General features: G+C 45.9%; 1 protein-coding gene across 8 annotated transcripts in view; it reads right to left on the bottom strand.

Annotated features, from left to right (window-relative positions):
* COL26A1 (collagen type XXVI alpha 1 chain) overlaps window positions 1-19,664 on the bottom strand; it is a 180,804-nt gene that overhangs the window by 135,244 nt on the left and 25,896 nt on the right. For 7 of the 8 annotated variants that reach the window (XM_081942436.1, XM_081942438.1, XM_081942440.1 and 4 more), the window contains exons 2-3: window positions 17,412-17,534; window positions 5,347-5,450 (exon numbers count right to left, since the gene is read on the bottom strand). In XM_081942436.1, the coding sequence (XP_081798562.1) occupies window positions 5,347-5,450; window positions 17,412-17,534 (227 nt within the window). The remainder of the gene's footprint in view (window positions 1-5,346; window positions 5,451-17,411; window positions 17,535-19,664) is intronic. The other variant, XM_081942437.1, reaches the window with a different exon arrangement.

The following is a 19,664-nucleotide window of genomic DNA, read 5'->3' as shown; positions in this document are numbered from 1 at the left end:
GATGAGTACCATGCCCTAGAGTTGCACACAGTAAACCTTTGCTAATACTTTTGACATATGTGATTTATCACTTATAGCCTGTGAGCACATATATAGTAATGAGAGCTTATGCACTGAAGACAAATTCCTTGTGTCTCCAATCACACTTGGCCAATTAATAATTCTGTGCTGTGCTATATAATGCAATTCTTTCTCCCTTTCAATTGTTTCTATTCCTTCTAAACAAATTCTATTCCTTGCTTGCTATATTTCAATCATGGGAATCATTCCAAAGACATGAATATCAAATCATATCTGCCTTCCAGTATTAAAAGTTCAGACTCCTCTTTTTTTAAATCGCTTTCTTTGTCCCATGTTAACAACATTCATGTATTTTTATCAGAAAACCTTATATTAGGGGTTTCATTTTTAATCTCCACAGCGTGACTTTAAAACTTTTCTGATTATGCTCAGCCTACATTAGTCAATATGCTTTTACCAATCCTTGTGAAATAGCAGCAGCCTTCTATTCGAACAAATATGTGCAACTACTTCATTGCACTTGAAACCTGCAACTCTCTAGTACAACTTACCTTTTTGTGAAGTTGCTCTTTGTGTGACATAATGTGAGATATCTGCATTTGGCATCTGCATGAGCAGCCATAACCGCTTCATAATACAGAACTTTGAGAATCCATTCAATGTGATGTCCTATAGGGCAGGGGTCTCCGACCAATTCTGGGAGTTGAAGCCCACAAGTCTTAAAGTTGCCAAGGTTGGGGACCCCTCCTATAGGAAGCCTGTTAGGTCAAGAAATGAATAGTGATGGTGGTGGTGCCAGGGGAACCGAACATGGGAGAGAACAACATCTCTGCCTTGTGGGGAAATTGGGAAAGATTGTGAAGAGGCTGGGAAAAGGATGGAAGGGAGAGCAGACATAAACATTCAAGAGAGAGAATGAAAATCCCCAGGCAGCTTATCTCATAAACGACAAGCTAGCCTAGATGCTAAGGTACTTTGGAAGGAACATTTAAATTACTGTACTCAAAAAGTCTCTACAGTACTTCAATTAACTCACTATAAAAGAAGATGAGAAATTCTTCTTATAGTTTCCAATATTATGTATTCACCTAATATACTTTACCGAAATCTCATTATGTTTTGATGTGCTGCATGGGACTTAACAGAAGCCAAAAGAGGGAAGGAACTAGAGGCATGCCCTTGTCAGAATGGGACAACTTGGTGAGGCCAACTCACCACAGCCAACTCACTGTGGAAGAACTGAATAATTCAGTTTAAGTATTTTTAATTATTTTAAAAATTATTTTATTTTTTGTCATTCGTGTTTCATTTTGTCCCTTCTTTGGCATACTTGCTTTAATGATTCTATTCCACTATTTCTTCAATAGTGATGGAACTCTTGTCCTGCAGCAAGTTGTACAGTGGTGTGTTGGCCATGGCATGTTGGCCATCGTGAGTTGTCCCACAGCAAGTTGGCCACACTGAGTTGCCTTTGACCTTGCCCTTGCTGCAGGGGTGGGTTCCGGCCAGCACTACTGCTGGTTCACTCGTGTGCATGCTGCACACGCATGCACAGTGCAATTAAAATTGTTCTGCGCATGGCGAGAACTGAAAAACAAGATAGCTGGGCCAACAGCACCAACCGGGGAACCGGTACAAGGGCGTGGCAGGCCTGGGTCGCTGCCAATTTCAGCCACCAAACCACTATCGGTTCACCCGAACCGGTAGGAATCCACCACTGCCTTGTTGACAGGAGGCTAAGTAAGGTGAGTTTATTCAGCAAGGTTCTCTGTCAACTCCAGTATTATCCTTCAAATATTGATCTTGAGGGAGCAGTTCAGTGGTGGGTTGCAGGCGGTACACCCCAGTACCGGCGTACTGGAGCCTGCCCGTAGCACCAGACACCGTTCCAGTACAGTGCTCCAGAGGGCACACCCACCCGCCCGAGCTCCTTACTGGTCTTTTAAATCTTTGGGGCTTCTGCAAATGTGCATGGTGCGTACAGCACCTGTGCGATGCTCCGCTGAGCAGCTGGAGCATCCCGGAGTCTCGCAGAGGCACTAAGATGCATGCGCACGCTGTGCACGTCCATGTGGATGCCGCTGGGCCCGTTCCAACTGGTACGGTTGGAACGGGATCTGGAAACCACCACTGGAGTAGTTGCATGAATTGTAGGTCCTTCTGAACTAAAAGCAATTGTCAGATGGTTGGGTGAAAATCTAGCTATACAATACAATAGCAGAGTTGGTCCTTGGAGGTCTTCTAGTCCAACCCCCTGCCTAGGCAGGAAACCCTATACCGTTTCAGACAAATGGCTATCCAACATCTTCTTAAAGACTTCCAGTGTTGGGGCATTCACAACTTCTGGAGGCAAGTTGTTCCACTGATTAATTGTTTTAACTGTCAGGAAGTTTCTCCTCAGTTCTAAGTTGCTTCTCTCCTTGATTAGTTTCCACCCATTGCTTCTTGTTCTACCCTCAGGTGCCCTGGAGAATAGTTTGACTCCCTCTTCTTTGTGGCAACCCCTGAGATATTGGAACACTGCTATCATGTCTCCCCTAGTCCTTCTTTCTATTAAACTAGACATACCCAGTTCCTGCAACCGTTCTTCATATGTTTTAGTCTCCAGTCCCCTAAAGCTAGGAGGGCCCTTATCTAGCTTTGACTGATTCATCAGCTGTGGCCCTACTTGGAGCAAGAGGATTTTGCAACAGTAACTGATATTGCATAACTAGACTCTACCACTCACAAATTGCATTTCATCCGAAACAGAACAGCTCACATATTAATGGGTTCTGGCAGCGGTGGGATTCCCTTCCCTTCCCTACCGGTATGCAAATGTGAGCACATGATGTTGGGGCAGGTGGGCGGAATCTCCCGCAGCCGCTGCTATCGGTTCGCCCAAATCAGAGAGAACAGGCTGAATATCACTTCTGGGTTCTGGACACATGATCACATCCCTCTGTGTTAGGGGCCTTTCACTGGTTGTCAATAGGTTTTTCGATTCAATTTAAAGTATCGAATTTAATTTATAAAGTCTTCTATGGTTTGATGCTGAGGCACCTTCAGGACTATTTTTTTCAACTAGAACCCATCAACCTAAAGACAACTCAGAAAAAATTAGTTGTGTTTCCCCATGTCTATGAAATGGGTGGTTGGTCCGAGGCCAGGAGAAGCTGTTTCTCAGTACAATAATGCATTTTTATTTGTTTGTTCAATTTCTATGGCTCTCCATCTCAATCACTAACTCTGGGCAGCTATTGTAATATAATGGTCTTACACTATGAAACAGCTTCACTCAAGAAACTAGACAAGCCTTGACATTATTGCCTTTCTGGAAACAAGATAAAACAAAACCTCTTCTGAAAGCCTTTTTTAAATTTGATGTAATGAGGGAACACAACATGTGTGTTTATATTGCTCTAAGTTGCTGTTTTTAATTTTTGTATTGTACTATTTTTATGATTAGACATTTTGTAATTATTTTCATACCCTGCCAAAAGTGGCATGATTGCAGCCATTTAGAAACTAATAAACAAATGAACTAACAATGGAAAAACCAAGAACCAAGAAGAGGGTTGACAGGGGGGCGGGGGGAAACAGCAACAGAAGAGAGAAGGGGATTGAGAAATAGCAAATCAATGAGTTTTATTGCAAGTCTCGCCCTTAAAATTCCTAGCAAAGCAACCTTTACTGAAAAACAGTGGGCTTTCCTCTTGTGTATTTTAATAATTATGCAATTATAATTGTAATAATAGATGCTATCAAAAGTGGTTTTTATTTTGAACAGGCAACTGGCCTGATTTTTTGAGGGAAAAAACAAGATGTTTCGCTTCCTATCGTGGAAGCCTCATTAGTTGAATTGGATGTTGTGGGAGATGGAAGGATAGTTATTGACAGTTAAGACTAGTTGCAAAGAAAACACAATCTTTCCATTTCCACTTCCCCACCACCACCACCATCCTGTCAGAACCTATCATTTCCTCTCCCACCAACTAATCTCAATAATTCTCAATAATTGTCTTTCCATCTCCCACAGCATCCAATACAACTGATGAAGCTTCCAGAATAGGAAGCAAAAAAATCTTGTTTTTTCCTCAAAAAATCAGTCCAGTTGCCTTTTCAATATAAAAACCACTTTTGACACAACTATGATCTGGATAACTGAGAATCTTCATAAACATTTGAAACAATGGATGTACATGTTAAGAAAACAGGCATGTAGATTTATAGAATACAGAAATGTAAAATACATATTCAGTAATTATTATATGTCATTGGTTGGTCGGGGTGTTTTGTGGCAAGCATCTACTATCCGATTGACCACATGTGAGTTGCTAGGAGCCATCTTGTAACATGTTTGATCATACAGTATAACAGAGACTAACATGGTGGAAATGTGTATAGAACATGAGATACATGGAAAGATCCGCATTCTACCTGAGGTTTCAAAATATAATAGAGACAAAGGAAGAAGATTTATCTAAACTCATGGTAGAATTGCTGGCTGATACACTGCAGATGGATAAAAGCGAATTGTGAAATAATAGAACATGAGATACATAGTGCTCCTGCCTATTGCCATGGGAATTAAAATAAGGGTAGTCCAATTTTAATGCCATGTACTAAAATTTAGTAATAAGTTGTAGACTAAAAACAATGCAACGTGGGAGAAAAGAAATCTGTTATCTGTCTAAATAGCACATAATGATAAATCACTTAAAATCAGTGTGGCTTGCAAGCCATAAAAGCACATCTTTATGAAATCCTCAGAAATTTAACTCTTGCTTAAGGGTAAACACAGATGAAACTTTGATAGGATCACAGTCCAGTATTTCTAATCTAAACCAGTAAATCCTCCCATTTCTAACTAACATATTCCGGCCTCCCATGCTCCATAGAAAGTGGACCTACATCAGTGGTGAGTATCGGTGGCTGCTGGGAGCAGCGGCCACCGTACCAGAATGGTGCTTTGGAGGGCCTGCCCGCCCTCGCTCCTTACCCGTATTTAAGCCAACCAGGCCATTTGTGCATGCACGTGCAGCGTATGGCACCTGCGCAACCTCCGCCGAGCAGCTGGAGCATCGCAGAGCAATGGGTGCGTATGCGCGCACAGCGTGCGTGCCCACGGTGGGCACCCGGCCCCATCGCAATGTACCAGTTGCGTTGGGATCCGGAACGCACCACCGACCTACATCCATGGTCTTCATGCTGAGATTCATGCTGACTAGAATTGTAAGAATCCAATACAACTAGAGGACACCAAATGGGAGAAGGCTGGATGATATACTCACAGCTTCATAGACACACCCTCTTGATGGGCAGTCAAGCATGCAGGAGTCTTACCTTCCTCACAGTTGCTTCCAGTGAAACCAGGGCAGCATCGCCATTCAAGAGCAGTCACTGTTCGGTAAGCTATCTTGTACGTGGGTCGGATGAGGGTCCTGTAACTAACACAAGCAACACGTCATCCACAATGTTCAGCCCAAACCTGCCAACATCAGTAGCTGCTCATAGCAACAAGGTTCAATACAGGTGGTCCTTGATTTACGATCACAATTGAGCCCAACATTTCCATTGCTCATCAAGACAGTTGCTAAGTGAGCTTTGCCCCATTTTATGACCTTTCCCCCTCCCATGGTCATTAAGTGAATCACTGTGGTTGTTAAATTAGTGACACTTTTGTGAAGTGAATCTGCCTTCCCCATAGACTTTGCTTGTCAGAAAGTAGCAAAAAGTGATCACAAATACATGCCAGTTGCCAAGCTTCCAAATTCTGATCACATGATCATGGAGAGGCTGCAACCATTGCGTGAAAATAAAAAAGGGGAGGGAAAAAATCTGCCTCTGCCTTCCAGCAATTTGCCTCCTCGCAGCAAACAGCAAACAGCCTGATCAGCTGCAGCATAGCCTGATTTAGCACGAGTAGCTGATTGGCGGTTGGATCTGCCTCCCAGAATACTGCCTATCAGCTATTCCAGGCTGCAGGGATCGCCCATCATGGCTGCCACCTATTGCTGCTTCTGCGCACTGCGTTTTCGGGCCCCGCACATCCCATTTTCGGCCTTCATGTGCTCCATTTTCAGCCTGTTCCAGGCAGTGGGGATCGCCGCCACCGCCGCCTAACCCCGCCACCTGGAACGGGCCATTTGCTGTTTGCTGCAAGGAGGTAAATTGCCTGGAGGCAGAGGCCGGTGGGTGGGGGCTGGTGGGTGGGTGGGATTTCAGCAACATTTGCTCTATAAGACACACAGATATTTCCACCCACTTTGGGGGGAGAATTGTGTCTTATACACCGAAATATACGGTAAGTTGCAACTCTGAATGTCCACTAAATGAATAGTTGTAAATCAAGGACTACCTGTACAGTTTTAAGCAGCCCAGTTCAATATACGTCTGTGCAGATAGAGTTCAATGGGATTATTCCCAGGTAAGTGGCAAAAAAATTGCACTCTACGTTATATATATTGAAAAGACTGGACTAGTTCTATTTGAAGTGTGTTAAAATGTTATGAAGAGCAGCAATGTCACCAAAAATGGACAAGGAAATGAACAAAACGTTTTGATATAAAAACTTAGAAATAATTGCTGTAATTCAAAAAATGCTAAATATTTCATTTAAAGCAAAGGAATTTGAGCAGCTAATCTATGGACTCACACTCTAGTTCTAAGTACAAGTAAGCCATATCCCAGCTCCTCTTGTTTGTTTTTCTTAATTCCATAAAGATATTATACCAACAAAGGAATTCTATGCATTTGTGGGATTTTTCCAATCACAGAATCTATAGGTGGGTTTCAATTTATATTACTACAAGTGTGTTTGTGCACATGCCCGTGCGCATGCTCACATGATGCTTTTGCACATGCACAGAAGTGTCCGGATGGGTGGGCAGAGCCTCCTGCCACCACCAGTACCAGTTTGCCCAATCCGGGGCAAATCGGCAGAAACCCACGTCTGGTCAAGATGTTATCTTTTTTGGTAAGGTTTTGTATGCAGTTTGCGGAAAGGAAAGGAAAGGAAAGGAAAAAGGAAAGGAAAAAGGAAAAAGGAAAAAGGAAAAAGGAAAAAGGAAAGGAAAAGCCATAGGAAAGGAAAAAGGAAAGGAAAAGGGAAAAGGGAAAAAGGGAAAAGGAAAAAGGAAGGGAAAGGGAAAGGAAAGGAAAAGGAAAAGGGAAACGAAAAGGAAAAGGAAATGGAAAGGAAAGGAAAAGAAAATGGTTCCGCCCCAGGCGTCTGATGGAACCAGATAGGTTCCAGGCGGAGCTTGGGCCACCTCCTGCAGACCTGTCCCGCTCCCGGGCAGAGGACCTGGTGGCCGCGTGGAACAGTGCGGCCGCCGGGGCCTTGGACCGGGTTGCGCCTTTGCGGCCTCTCCGATGGCAACGATCGACTCGGGCTCCCTGGTTTAACGGGGAGCTAAGGGCGATGAAACGCCACAGGAGACGCCTAGAGAACAAGTGGAGATCCTCCCGCTCCGAATCCGATCGAACACAGGTAAGAGCCTACTTAAGGACCTACCTTGTGGCAATAAGGGTGGCCAAACGTCAATATTGTGCCACCCTTATAGCGTCCGCAGAGAACCGCCCTGCAGCCCTGTTTCGGGTGACCCGCTCCCTGCTGTCGCAGGGACAACGGGACCCCCCTTTGCAGGGCAGGGCAGAGGAGTTTGGGGAATACCTGCAGGATAAAATTGATCAGATCCGGAGGGGGTGGACCCACTCCAGTGCTCCAGGGGGGACGTCCGAGGCTAGTCTTGAGATTCCACGCTGGGAGGAGTTTGACCCTGTTGTCACCGAAGATTTGGACAGGTTGCGCGGGCGACTGCGAGCCACCACATGTTTATTGGACCCGTGCCCCTCCTGGTTGGTACTGGCTTCCTGGGAGGGTTCACGTGGCTGGCTACTGGGACTGGTGAACGCTTCGTTGGGTGAGGGCCTTTTACCAACCGCCTTGAAAGAGGCGGTGGTGAGACCCCTGCTCAAGAAGCCTTCTCTGGACCCAATGGAGCTAGCAAATTATCGTCCTGTCTCCAACCTTCCTTTTTTAGCGAAGGTTGTTGAGAGTGTGGTGGCTCAGCAGTTCCCGCGTCACCTGGAGGAAGATGGTTATCTAGACCCGCGCCAGTCCGGCTTCCGACCCGGTCACAGCACGGAGACGGCCTTGGTCGCGTTGGTGGATGATCTCTGGAGGGCAAAGGATGGGGGTTGTTCCTCCATCCTTGTCCTATTAGACCTCTCGGCGGCTTTCGATACCATCGACCATGGTATCCTATTGCGCCGTCTGGAGGGGTTGGGGATCAGGGGCACCGTATTGCGGTGGTTCCGCTCCTACCTCTCTGGCCGGACGCAATGTGTGTTGACAGGGGAGCAGAGGTCGACCCCGAGGCCCCTCACTTGTGGGGTCCCACAGGGGTCGATCCTCTCGCCTCTCCTGTTCAACACATATATGAAACCGCTGGGCGAGATCATCCGTGGTTTTGGGGTGAGATATCATCTGTACGCTGATGATACTCAGCTGTATTTTTCCACCCCAAACCACCCCAACGAGGCTGTTGAAGTGATGTCCCGTTGTCTGGAAGCCGTGCGGGTCTGGATGGGTGACAACAGGCTCAAGCTCAACCCCTCCAAGACAGAGTGGCTGTGGCTTCCGGCACCCCGGTACAACCAGCACATTCCATCGCTGGCCATCGGGGATGAACAATTAGCCCCGGTGGAACGGGCACGCAATTTGGGCGTCCTCCTTGGTGCCCGGCTGGCTATGGAAGATCATGTGGCAGCCGTGGCGAGGGGGGCGTTCCACCAGGTTCGCCTGGTGCGCCAATTGCGACCCCTTTTGGACCGGGAGGCCCTGCACACAGTCACTCACGCGCTGGTGATGTCTCGCCTGGACTACTGTAATGCTCTCTACATGGGGCTCCCCTTGAGGTGCACCCGGAGACTGCAGTTGGTCCAGAATGCAGCCGCGCGGGTAATTATGGGGAGATCGAGGTTCTCCCATATAACACCGCTCCTGCGCGAGCTGCACTGGCTTCCTGTGGCCTACCGGGTGCGCTTCAAGGTGTTAGTTACCATCTTCAAAGCGCTCCATGGCATAGGGCCTAGTTACCTGCGGGATCGTGTCCTGCCCCATACATCCCTGCGACCCATTCGCTCACACAGAGAGGCTCTCCTCCGGGTGCCGTCCTCTAGAGATTGTCAGAGGGCGGTGCCCAGGAGTAGGTCTTTCTCTGTGGCGGGCCCTACCCTTTGGAACGACCTCCCCCCAGACATTAGGACAACAACCGATCTCCGCTCCTTCCGCAGTAAACTGAAGACCCACCTGTTTCGGCTAGCCGGCCTGGCATAACTCGACAACTTTTCCACCCCTAGGTCATTTTTAATTGTCAATTTTAGTTTTTAAACTATTAATGTTATTTATTGTAATTATTTATTTATTTTTTACCTCCTCTGACACTGTGCTAACTGTTGCTTGTGTACGTCACCCCGAGTCCCTGTGGGGAGAGGGGGCGACTAATAAGTTTAAATAAATAAATAAATAAAATAAATAAAAGTAAACAAAGGGAAAAGGAAAAGGAAAAAGAAAAGGAAAAGGAAAGGAAAGGAAAAAGGAAAGGAAAGGAAAGGGAAAAGGAAAAAAGAAAGGAAAGGAAAAGGAAAGGAAAGGAAAGGAAAAGCAAAAGGAAAGGAAAAAGGAAAGGAAAAGGAAAGGAAAGGAAAAAGGAAAGGAAAGGAAAAGGAAAAGGAAAAAAGAAAGGAAAGGAAAAGGAAAGGAAAGGAAAGGAAAGGAAAAGCAAAAGGAAAGGAAAGGAAAAAGAAAAGGAAAAGGAAAGGAAAGGAAAAAGGAAAAAGCAAAAAGAAAGCAAAAAGGAAAGGAAAAGGAAAAGGAAAAAAGAAAGGAAAGGAAAAGGAAAGGAAAGGAAAGGAAAAAGAAAAGGAAAAGGAAAGGAAAGGAAAAAGGAAAAAGCAAAAGGAAAGCAAAAAGGAAAGGAAAAGGAAAGGAAAAAGAAAGGAAAAAGGAAAGGAAAGGAAAAAGGAAAAAGCAAAAGGAAAGCAAAAAGGAAAGGAAAAGGAAAGGAAAAAGAAAGGAAAAAGGAAAGGAAAGGAAAAGGAAAAGGAAAGGAGACTTATTACTCTGTTAGGGAGATTGATGCTTTCTAAATCTGATTACATATGTATCAGAGGTGGGTTGCTCCCGGTTTGGCCTGGTTCGGCTGAACCAGTAGTGGAATTCAGGCCAAGGTCGCAGAACGGCAGCGACCCAGGCCTGCCACGCCCCCAAACTGGTTTCCTCAGTGCCGCCAGGCCGCCACCATTTTGGGTTTTAGTGACTGTACGTGTGCAGTTCACTGTAAATTGTTCTGTACAAGCATGAAGAACAATTTACATTGAAAAGCACACATGCGTGCAGCGCAGGTTGTGAATTGATAGTAAAACTGGCAGCAACCCACCCCTGATATGTATGTATGTGCGCATTCATGTATGTGGAAAGAAGGGAAAGAGAGACAGACGAAGAAGATCCTAGAAACAAAATAGTTCTTCCATTGTTAACTCTGGCTTCATTCACTATTGACAAATTCCTCAAGCAAATATCGCTCTCAGCATACATATTCACACCATCACTCTGACACACATAAAGTTTCTATTGCACGTGGGAGGTTTCTCAAGCTTTACCCAAATGATAAGTTTAGGGACTAATTGAAATTTAAGTATATACCAGGAACTTTCTTATTTTCCTTGCTATTTGAAGGAATCAGGGCTTCTGTTTTATGTTTGCAGTGAGCCCCATCCTCAGCAGAGAGATGAAATCCCACGCCTACAATTTCAAATTGTGGCAATTTTGCACGTTGACTATTGTGCTAGAAAAATGTTGCCAAGGAAAACGTGGATCCAAATATGTCTGGCCTACATATGCTAGCTGGGAAATTTGGAAATTTCAGGCTGACACATATGGAGGATATCAAACTGGGAAGGCTAGAGTGAGTGTTACACTAGGTAACCATAACAAATGTGTCTGGTACAGCTCACACAGTATTTCCTAAGGCAGGGGTGTCCAAACTTGGCAACTTTAAGACTTGTGGACTTCAACTCCCAAAATTCCCCAACCCTCTGCTGGCTGGGGAATTCTGGGAGTTGAAGTCCACAAGTCTTAAAGTTGCCAAGTTTGGACACCCCTGTCCTAAGGACTTGAGAGCAACACTATATTCTCCTTAAGCTTCTCAAAATATACTTTTTAAGCATGTGTAAAAATCACATCTCAATATAGTACATAAGGGGCTTATTAGATAACCCAAATGGGCCATTAGAGAGGAAATGTAAAAAAAGGAAAGAAAAGGGCTGTTGAGACAATACATCAAATCAGATTTCTTATCTAGTAGCACCTGTGATGTTTCCTCCAGCATCAACTGCTCATCTTCCTGAGCAGTCGCTCTGGATAAGGTCTGTCTATATAGCTACTAAGAGTCAGTATCAACTTGACTGGTGAGAATCAGAGATGGTGAGAGTTGCATATAAGCATTTGGAGTTAGGCATGATGGAAAATACATATAAGGATACTAACAACAAGTAGTTCACAGCTTATGAGAGGGCAGGCTCCATTACGGTCATAAGTCATAGCAGTCATTAAGTGAGGTGCCAATGTGATTACCTCATTTAATAACCAAAAATCCTGCTCTCCCCATTGCAGTTATTAAGTGACCTCAAAGGTCATTAAGCAGAGCATAGGGTGCTTTGGGTGGGAGATATCCTGGGAAGCTTAGCACAGGCCCAGGCCCACACTGTATATGTCTGTCCTGGGCCTCCCAGTGCCCTCCCCCATGACTCCCTGAGGCAACCCATGCTCCACTTCCTGCCACATGAGTCTCCCAGGATTTGGGCCTGCTTCCAGCCCCGCTTCATCCCACAGCCTCCTCCCCACCTGTCACAGCTTGGTCTACTACTGACCTTTTCCATAGGTCTCTTTCTAGAAGCAGCTGATAATCCACCACATGGCTTTCCTACATGGAAGCTGCATGGCACCAGCCTGGAGGCGGACCCCATTTTGGGACCAGTGACAATTCATTGGTGTTAGATACTTGCTCTAACTACAGTAGTTTCCACCAAGGTCCTCTGTTCCGGTGGTAACAGAGGTTTAATCCTATTGGTCGAAGGGTCTGACAGCTCCCTATAAAAGGGTTGCTGTCAGACTCAACTTTCACTGGATTGTTCTCACTTGTTATACTTAATAAACAGATGTTGTTACCGTTAAGCCTGTGTGTGCCTATCCATTACCCAATCTAACACTGGCGATGAGGGTAGGATGGAAGGCAACTAGGCAAACCGAAGAGCGTAGCAATCCAGCAAGTACATCACGTGGCTTCGAGCAGCCATTTTTGAGCGGCAAACTCAAAACGCCCTCTGAACACAAAATGGCCATGCACGCCCCACCAACTCCGTATGACCCAGTCACTGAGCACTGGGACTCATACATGCTATGGTTTGACTGCTTCCTCGAGACAAATGACCTCATGGGCCCTTCTGAAGGCCACAAGAAGAACATGTTCCTCGGGTACTGCAGCCGGGAAGTGTTTGAGATGACGAAAGACCTCTCTGAGCTGACACCGCTACAATCAGTTGCCTGATCCGTGATTCAGCAGACACTGAGGACCCACTATGTGCCCAAGCCGTCCAAGCACGTTTGCCAGCATGAATTTAACATCAGAAACCAGAAGGAGGGTGAGTCAATTAACAAGTATGTTGCGGCGCTCCGCAAGGCCGCAATGTACTGCGAATTCCGAGACCTAGACGAACTGATTCTGGACTGCATAATTTGCGGCGTACGGGACATTAACCTCACTCTGCAGATCGCCTTGGACGAAGCCAGGGCGTCCAAATCAGCCGTCAAATCTACTGAGACTCTGCAGCGCCAAAGCACTCCACAAGACGCGCGAAAGAGTAAACCCGTACATCGTGAGACTGCAGAGCCCGAGAGCTCAGAAGGTGAAGAAAATGACAGCTGCCGCATGCGCAGTAGCCGTGCCCAGCCGGCGCGCAAATTCAAACCACGTCTCCCGCCTTGCGCTAGCTGCGGAGGAGACCATGCCAGATCGGCTTGCCGTTTCCGTAATGCAACCTGCCAGCGCTGCGAGCGAAAGGGGCACATCGCCAAGGTGTGCCGGAGCAAATTCCCTGCCACTGCCTGGCAGCCTAGAAGTGCACCAAACCGCCAACAGAGGCCCAACCAAGTGGCCTGGCAGAAGCCACCACGGCGCTCAGAGGGCGACAATAAAGTCACCTACCACACGTCAATCGGCCAAGTCCGCACCAGGCTGAAGGTCACAGTCCTCATCGAGGACTCTCCATGTGAGATGGAGATCGACACCGGGTCATCACTGACCATCATAGCGTGGTCTATCCTAAAGCAGGCTATCCCTAGCCTAAAGAAGCAGCATCTTCGCACCTCTGACATCCGCCTACGCCATTACCTGGGAAACTGGGTCCCCATCGTGGGCCAAGGCACCTTCCAGGTGAAGTTCAAGCAGTTCAGCAGGAACCTCCCAGTGACAGTGGTCAGTGGCAACCTGCAGAGCCTCCTAGGGCTAGATTGGTTCCAAGCCCTGGGCCTAGAGGTGACCGATATCAATGCCTTGAAAGATGACGGCACTGAAGCCATCTTTAAGGAGTTCGAGGATGTCTTCGGCACCGGTCTGGGTATGTGGGGACTCCAATTTCCTTTAGTTTTGACCCCAACGTAGCCACAATAAGGCTAAAACCCAGGAGAGTACCTTTTGCTCTCCGCCCCAAAATTGACAGGGAAATTGACAAGCTCATAAGCCAGGGAATCCTAGAGCCAGTCGATCACACACACTGGGAGATCCCTATAGTGACACCTGTCAAATCTGATGGGTGTGTCCGCATCTGCGCAGACTACAAGTGCACAATAAATAAAGTGCTACAACAAAGCGCCTACCCTGTACCCATTGTACAGCACCTCCTTCATTCATTAGGCCCCGGAAAATTTTTCGCTAAATTGAACATGGAGCAGGCATACCAACAATTGCCTGTAGATAGCGCTATGCGAACAAAGTGCAGGGCCTGCCGGAGGCTTGGGGAGGGGGGAAAAGAGGCCCGTTTCTGGTCTCCGGAGCCCAGGAGAAGCAGTTTTCGCCCTCCCAGAGCTCAAGGAAAATCTCTGGAGCCTGGGGAAGGTGAAAACGCCCCCCACCCCCATGGTGCAGGAGGCTGACTAGGCCACACCCACCATGGCCACACCCACCTAGCAACCAGGCAAAGAACCCATTGCTGAAATTTTTGAAGCCCATCCCTGGTTATACATCCCTTCATTCAGCACCATAGTAATTTCAAACACTCACTGAATGAATGGATGTTAAGTCAAGCACTACAGTACTTGTTTCAAGTTCAATGTCTAAATGAAGCCTCCTGGGTATTTCTGGTCATCCTCATGGTTTTCTTATGCTGATGCTCTCAAATGGATTTTCCCTGCACTTTACCTTTTTTTAGAAATCTATTAAATGATATACAGTCACACACAGGGCTGTTTTTGAGCTCCACTGCTCAGGATAAATTACCAAAAGGCCCGTGCATCACTAGGTGAGAAGCCTAGCTTGCATTATCAATGGTACATGGCCACAAAATGTCACAATTACCATATTTTTCAGAGTGTAAGATGCACTCCCCACACACACACAAAAGAGGCTGAAAATTTGGGTGTGTCTCATACTCCGAATGTAGCTTTTTCAAAGCTTTTTTTCAGCCCTAATGAGGCGCTAATGAGTGAAGCGATCTTCGGCTTTCCCTGCTTTTCTCATTGCTTCTCTCTCCAACGATCAGCTATTTTTTTATCCCCAATCAGGGGATAAAAAGCATGTGTGCACCTGCTCAAACCAGCAAACCTATGTGCTGAAGCTGACCAGACTAAGGGCACTAGCCGGCTGAATACCTGGTAGGCAGATTCCCCCCCCCCCTATTTTCCTCAACCAAAAACTAAGGTGCGTCTTATACTTGGGTGCATCTTATACTCCAAAAAATACAGTACATTCATTATGCAACAAACTTGTGGCATAATGTTCTATAATTTTTCATAGAATAAAAAACATTAGCCAATTTTTTTAAACATGTAGATTTGTCTCTTTCTTTTTGCTGCAAGAGAATGAAACAACTAACTCTCCGGAAACAGTTAAAAATAAATAAAAGCACAGTGTGTGTGTATTTAATCTTTAGCCGTATAACTGCATTAACTTTGCAACCTAATCTCCTTTTTCGCTATTTTTTTATTTATACTCAGGAGGGTATATAGCTGTCAGTATGAATGTTTTTTTCACTTATCGGAAAAGAACAGCAACTTTTTCTGGCCCTGGATATTTTCATGTCCCAATCCATGAAACTTGCAAGGCCACTCGTCAGAATAAGGACGTTTTGTCAGAACTCAACACCTTTTATTTTTTTTTCCTTTTGATGTGGCCTAACACATTAGTTGTACCACCTCAAACTACAAAACAGAACTCAAGTGGACTTTCTTTCATAGAAGAGAGAAGCAAGCCATTGAAGGGAGACATTCAAAAAATAATTCCAGTAAAAGAGGCAAATGTGGTGAAAGAACCTCAAAATAACCCTGCCCTGAATATGTTTGGAATAAGAAGTGGAAGAGAGGAATATTGCATAGAATAGAATAGAATAGAATAGAATAGAGTAGAGTAGAGTAGAGTAGAATAGAATAGAATAGAATAGAATAGAATAGAATAGAATAGAATAACAGAGTTGGAAGGGACCTTGGAGGTCTTCTAGTCCAACCCCTGCCTAGCCCTCTGTTTATTGATAGGCAAATTGTGTTATTCTGCCCTACAACTATAAAGACCATTCCTAGAAACTCTGCCATTCTGGTTTCTTACCTTCATCTACTGAAATACGGCTATAGGGTACTCCAAAGACTGGAGCAACCACACAAGAAGTTGTACAGCCACTCAATCGAGCTCACGATCAATTCCTGAATATCATTATGCAGTGGGAATTGTTTCTGACAGGCCAACCAGTGGAATTGCCTACAGATTGGTCCAAGGTGGCCTCTCTTCCTAGCCTGCTAAAATAAGGGGCAGTCAAATAAGATAACAGAATAACAGATTTGGAAGGGACCTTGGAGTTCTTCTAGTCCAACCACCTGCCTAGGCAGGAAAACCTACACCACTTCAGACAAATGGTTATCCAATCTCTTCTTAAAAACTTCTAGTATTGGAGCATTCACAACTTCTGGAGGCAAGTTGTTCCACTGATTAATTATTCCAACTGTCACTCTCCTTTGTTCTAGATTGCTTCTCTCCTTGATTAGTTTCCACCCATTGCTTCTTGTTCTACCCTCAGGTGCCTTGGAGAATAGTTGGACACCCTCTTCTTTGTGGCAACCCCTGAGATATTGGAACGCTGCTATCATGTCTCCCCTGGTCCTTCTTTTCATTAAACTAGACATACCCAATTCCAGCAACAGTTCTTTATATGTTTTAGCCTCCAGTCCCCTAATCATCCTTGTTGCTCTTCTCTCCTCAAACAAAGGAGGATCTCAATGTATACTTTTGCTGTGGCTCTGAAATATATGTATTGACTCTTTTACATCTGCAGCATCTGCACTGATGTTTAATGTAAAAAAGAAAGATAATATTTTGAGAGTTGTGGAGTATGAAAGACTTCTGAACTTTGTGGTTTTTAAGAACCAACACAACACCCATTTCAGATCTCCTGGATCACCTTCAGAAGGTAATCACTTTCACTATAGTATACCTTTAGGAATGAATTAGAAAAAACTAGCAACATTATAACACAGTGTTTCTCAACCTTGGCGACTTTAAGTCCTGTGGACTTCAACTCCCAGAATCCCCCAGCCAGCTGGCTGGGGAATTCTGGGAGTTGAAGTCCACAGGACTAAAAGTCGCCAAGGTTGAGAAACACTGTTATAACATATACCAGGGGTCCCCAAGCAGTGAGTGAACACAGGCGAACGGGCAGCTTCATTTGCACGAGTGGCAGGCACTCAGGCTCACCCACAGCTCTAGCTCTGTAAGGGGTAGGCGCTCATGCAAATGGACCTGTGCACCTGCCTCCGCTCACACAGGACCCCCCCCGCACTGGCCAAACCCAAAAAGGTGGGGACTACTGCAATTCAAACTGACCAGGTAATAACCCAAGAATTGCTCTCTTTTTCAGGTAGAACTCAATTCACATGTTTACAGATGTCTCTGTAAACGGAAGTGTAGAAGATGTCAAAGAACGATACAGTTTCCAAACAATTGTACAGATTTCAGCAGATCCTTCAAATGGATTGAAGCCTTCTTGCCAACCTTTGGCTTCCGTCAACAGTGTAGAGTATTTATCCACCGCTATTTCTCTGTGGCCTGGATCAAAAAAAGGTCTAAAACATAGTCCATTACCTCACTAAGTTGGCACAAGGTCCCGGCCACCGGCAGCTCTGATAAACCCTTTGGATTACTGTCTCCGAGCCATTCTGCACTTGACAGGAAACCGTCCGGGTGACCGTGTAGTGGCACCAATGACTGTGGAATAGAACACAAGGCAAATTCTGTTATTCACGTTTAATTACTTGTTTTAGCTGTAGTTCACTCCAAATTCCAAAGACAAGCCAACAAGTACAAATTACCAGACTAAGACTGAATGCATGCCCAGGGTCCCAAGCTTGAGCACAAAGTCAGGTTTACGAGTCCTTACTAAAGACCATCAGGAGTGGGGACAATATAATCTTGGGGAGGTGATAGTGATAACAGTCCAAGGGGCTATTGAAGTCAGAAAAGGCTGACTTCGGGGCCGTGCCAGCCAACATTCCCTATTGCAGGGATGTCAAACTCAAGGCCCGCGGGCCAGATGTGGCCCACAAGGTGGCTAGATCTGGCCCGCAGGACTGCCCAAGAAACAGCAAAGGACTGGCCCAGGCCGACCAGGCATTGATCTGCAACCTGATGGTGTCCATCTGGGCTGGACCGCAGCCAGCCTTAGATGCCGTCTCACCTACCGGAGACCCCTAATTCCCTCCCCAACCTCACCCAGTCCCCACAGGAGCCTCTCACACAAGCAATGTCAAGCTGGCCATGCCCAGTCAGCTGACCTCCCAAGCTCCGTTTTCGCTGGCAGAGGATTGCAGGAGGCCATCCCAGCTGAAAATGGAGCTCAGGAGCCTGTTTTCGCTGGCAGAGAGCTTGGGCCCCAACGCAAGTGACATCAAGCTGGCAACACCCAACCTGGCCACACCCACCCAAGCCCCGGGAGGACAACCACAATGTTGATCTGGCCCTCAATGAAATCAAGTTTGATACCCCTGCCCTATTGGATGTTTCCCAGAGCATGCCCTTCCTGCCAGATTGGATAGGATAGAGAGAAACGGCCCCATAAATGACTGAATCCTAAACTACAAAAGACTTTTAAAGGTTGCACACAGAAACGCACTTCGGCACCAGTATGCCCAAGTCACCGCATTTTGCATCAGTTCAAACTTTAGAATATTCCTCAAGGACAGTTCCATGTGAAGCATCTTGTAGCAGTCCTAGCGGGAGGACGCAAGCACATGAATGATTGTAAACAGGGCTCTCTGGTTCAGGAATGAGTGAACTGGCCCAAATCCCTGCGCTCTGTAAAGAACCTCCTGGACTCCCAGATTGAGCATCACGTAAGCCTGGGACAGTGGCAGCCCAACCAAAGACGAAAGGTGCCTGAAACCAGAAGGTCCAAAAACCCAGAGCCATTAAGTCTTGCTCGGGATGAGCTGGTTATATTCTACCTGGCCCCCACAGGCTCCACGCTCTGAACTTCAATAGTACTACTCAGGCAGTCTGGGATAGAGATATAACCCCAAAGTTTGAATGACCTCAGCCAGCAGCTTCATGCAGATATTCAATAGGGGAGATTCTCAATCATACAGGTCATGGTTATCCCAAGGGTGCTTTTCCAAAAGGCAACTAGACTTTCTTGATTTTTTTCCCCCTTGAAAATGTTTTGCTTCTCATCCAAGAAACTTCTGCAGAACTTGTAAAACGTTTTCGGGGGGGGGGGGATGGGACCAAAAGAGTCCGGTTACCTTTAGGAAAAGCACCTTTGGGACCTCAACTTATAACTGTTCATTTAGCAACCATTCAAAGCTACAATAGCACTGAAAAACGTGGGTCATGACCAGCCCTCACATTTACAACTGTTGTAGCATCCCCAGGATGATGTAATCGTCATCTGCAGCCTTTCCAGCTGGCTCCAACAAGTAAGGTCAACACAGGAAGCTGAATTCACTTAATGACTGCATGATTAAAGATACAGAAGGATCTTGACAAACTTGAACATTGGGCACTATCTAATAAAATGAAATTCAATGCTGAAAAGAGTAAGGTTCTACATTTAGGCAACAAAAAAGAAATGCACAGGTACAGTATAGGTGATTCCTTGCTCAGTAGTAGTAACTGTGAAAGGGATCTTGGAGTCCTAGTGGACAACCATTTAAATATGAGCCAGCAGTGTGCAGCAGCTGCCAAAAAAGCCAACACAGTTCTAGGCTGTATCAACAGAGGGATAGAATCAAGATCACGTGAAGTGTTAATACCACTTTATAATGCCTTGGTAAGGCCACACTTGGAATACTGCATTCAGTTTTGGTCACCACGAAGTAGAAAAGATGTGGAGACTCTAGA

The sequence above is a fragment of the Natrix helvetica genome, assembly GCF_964273705.1.
Source record: "Natrix helvetica genome assembly, chromosome: 2".
Taxonomy (NCBI): Eukaryota; Metazoa; Chordata; class Lepidosauria; order Squamata; family Natricidae; genus Natrix; species Natrix helvetica.
The sequence above is the reverse complement of the archived record's forward strand: the minus strand, read 5'-3'. Positions and strand labels throughout refer to the sequence as shown.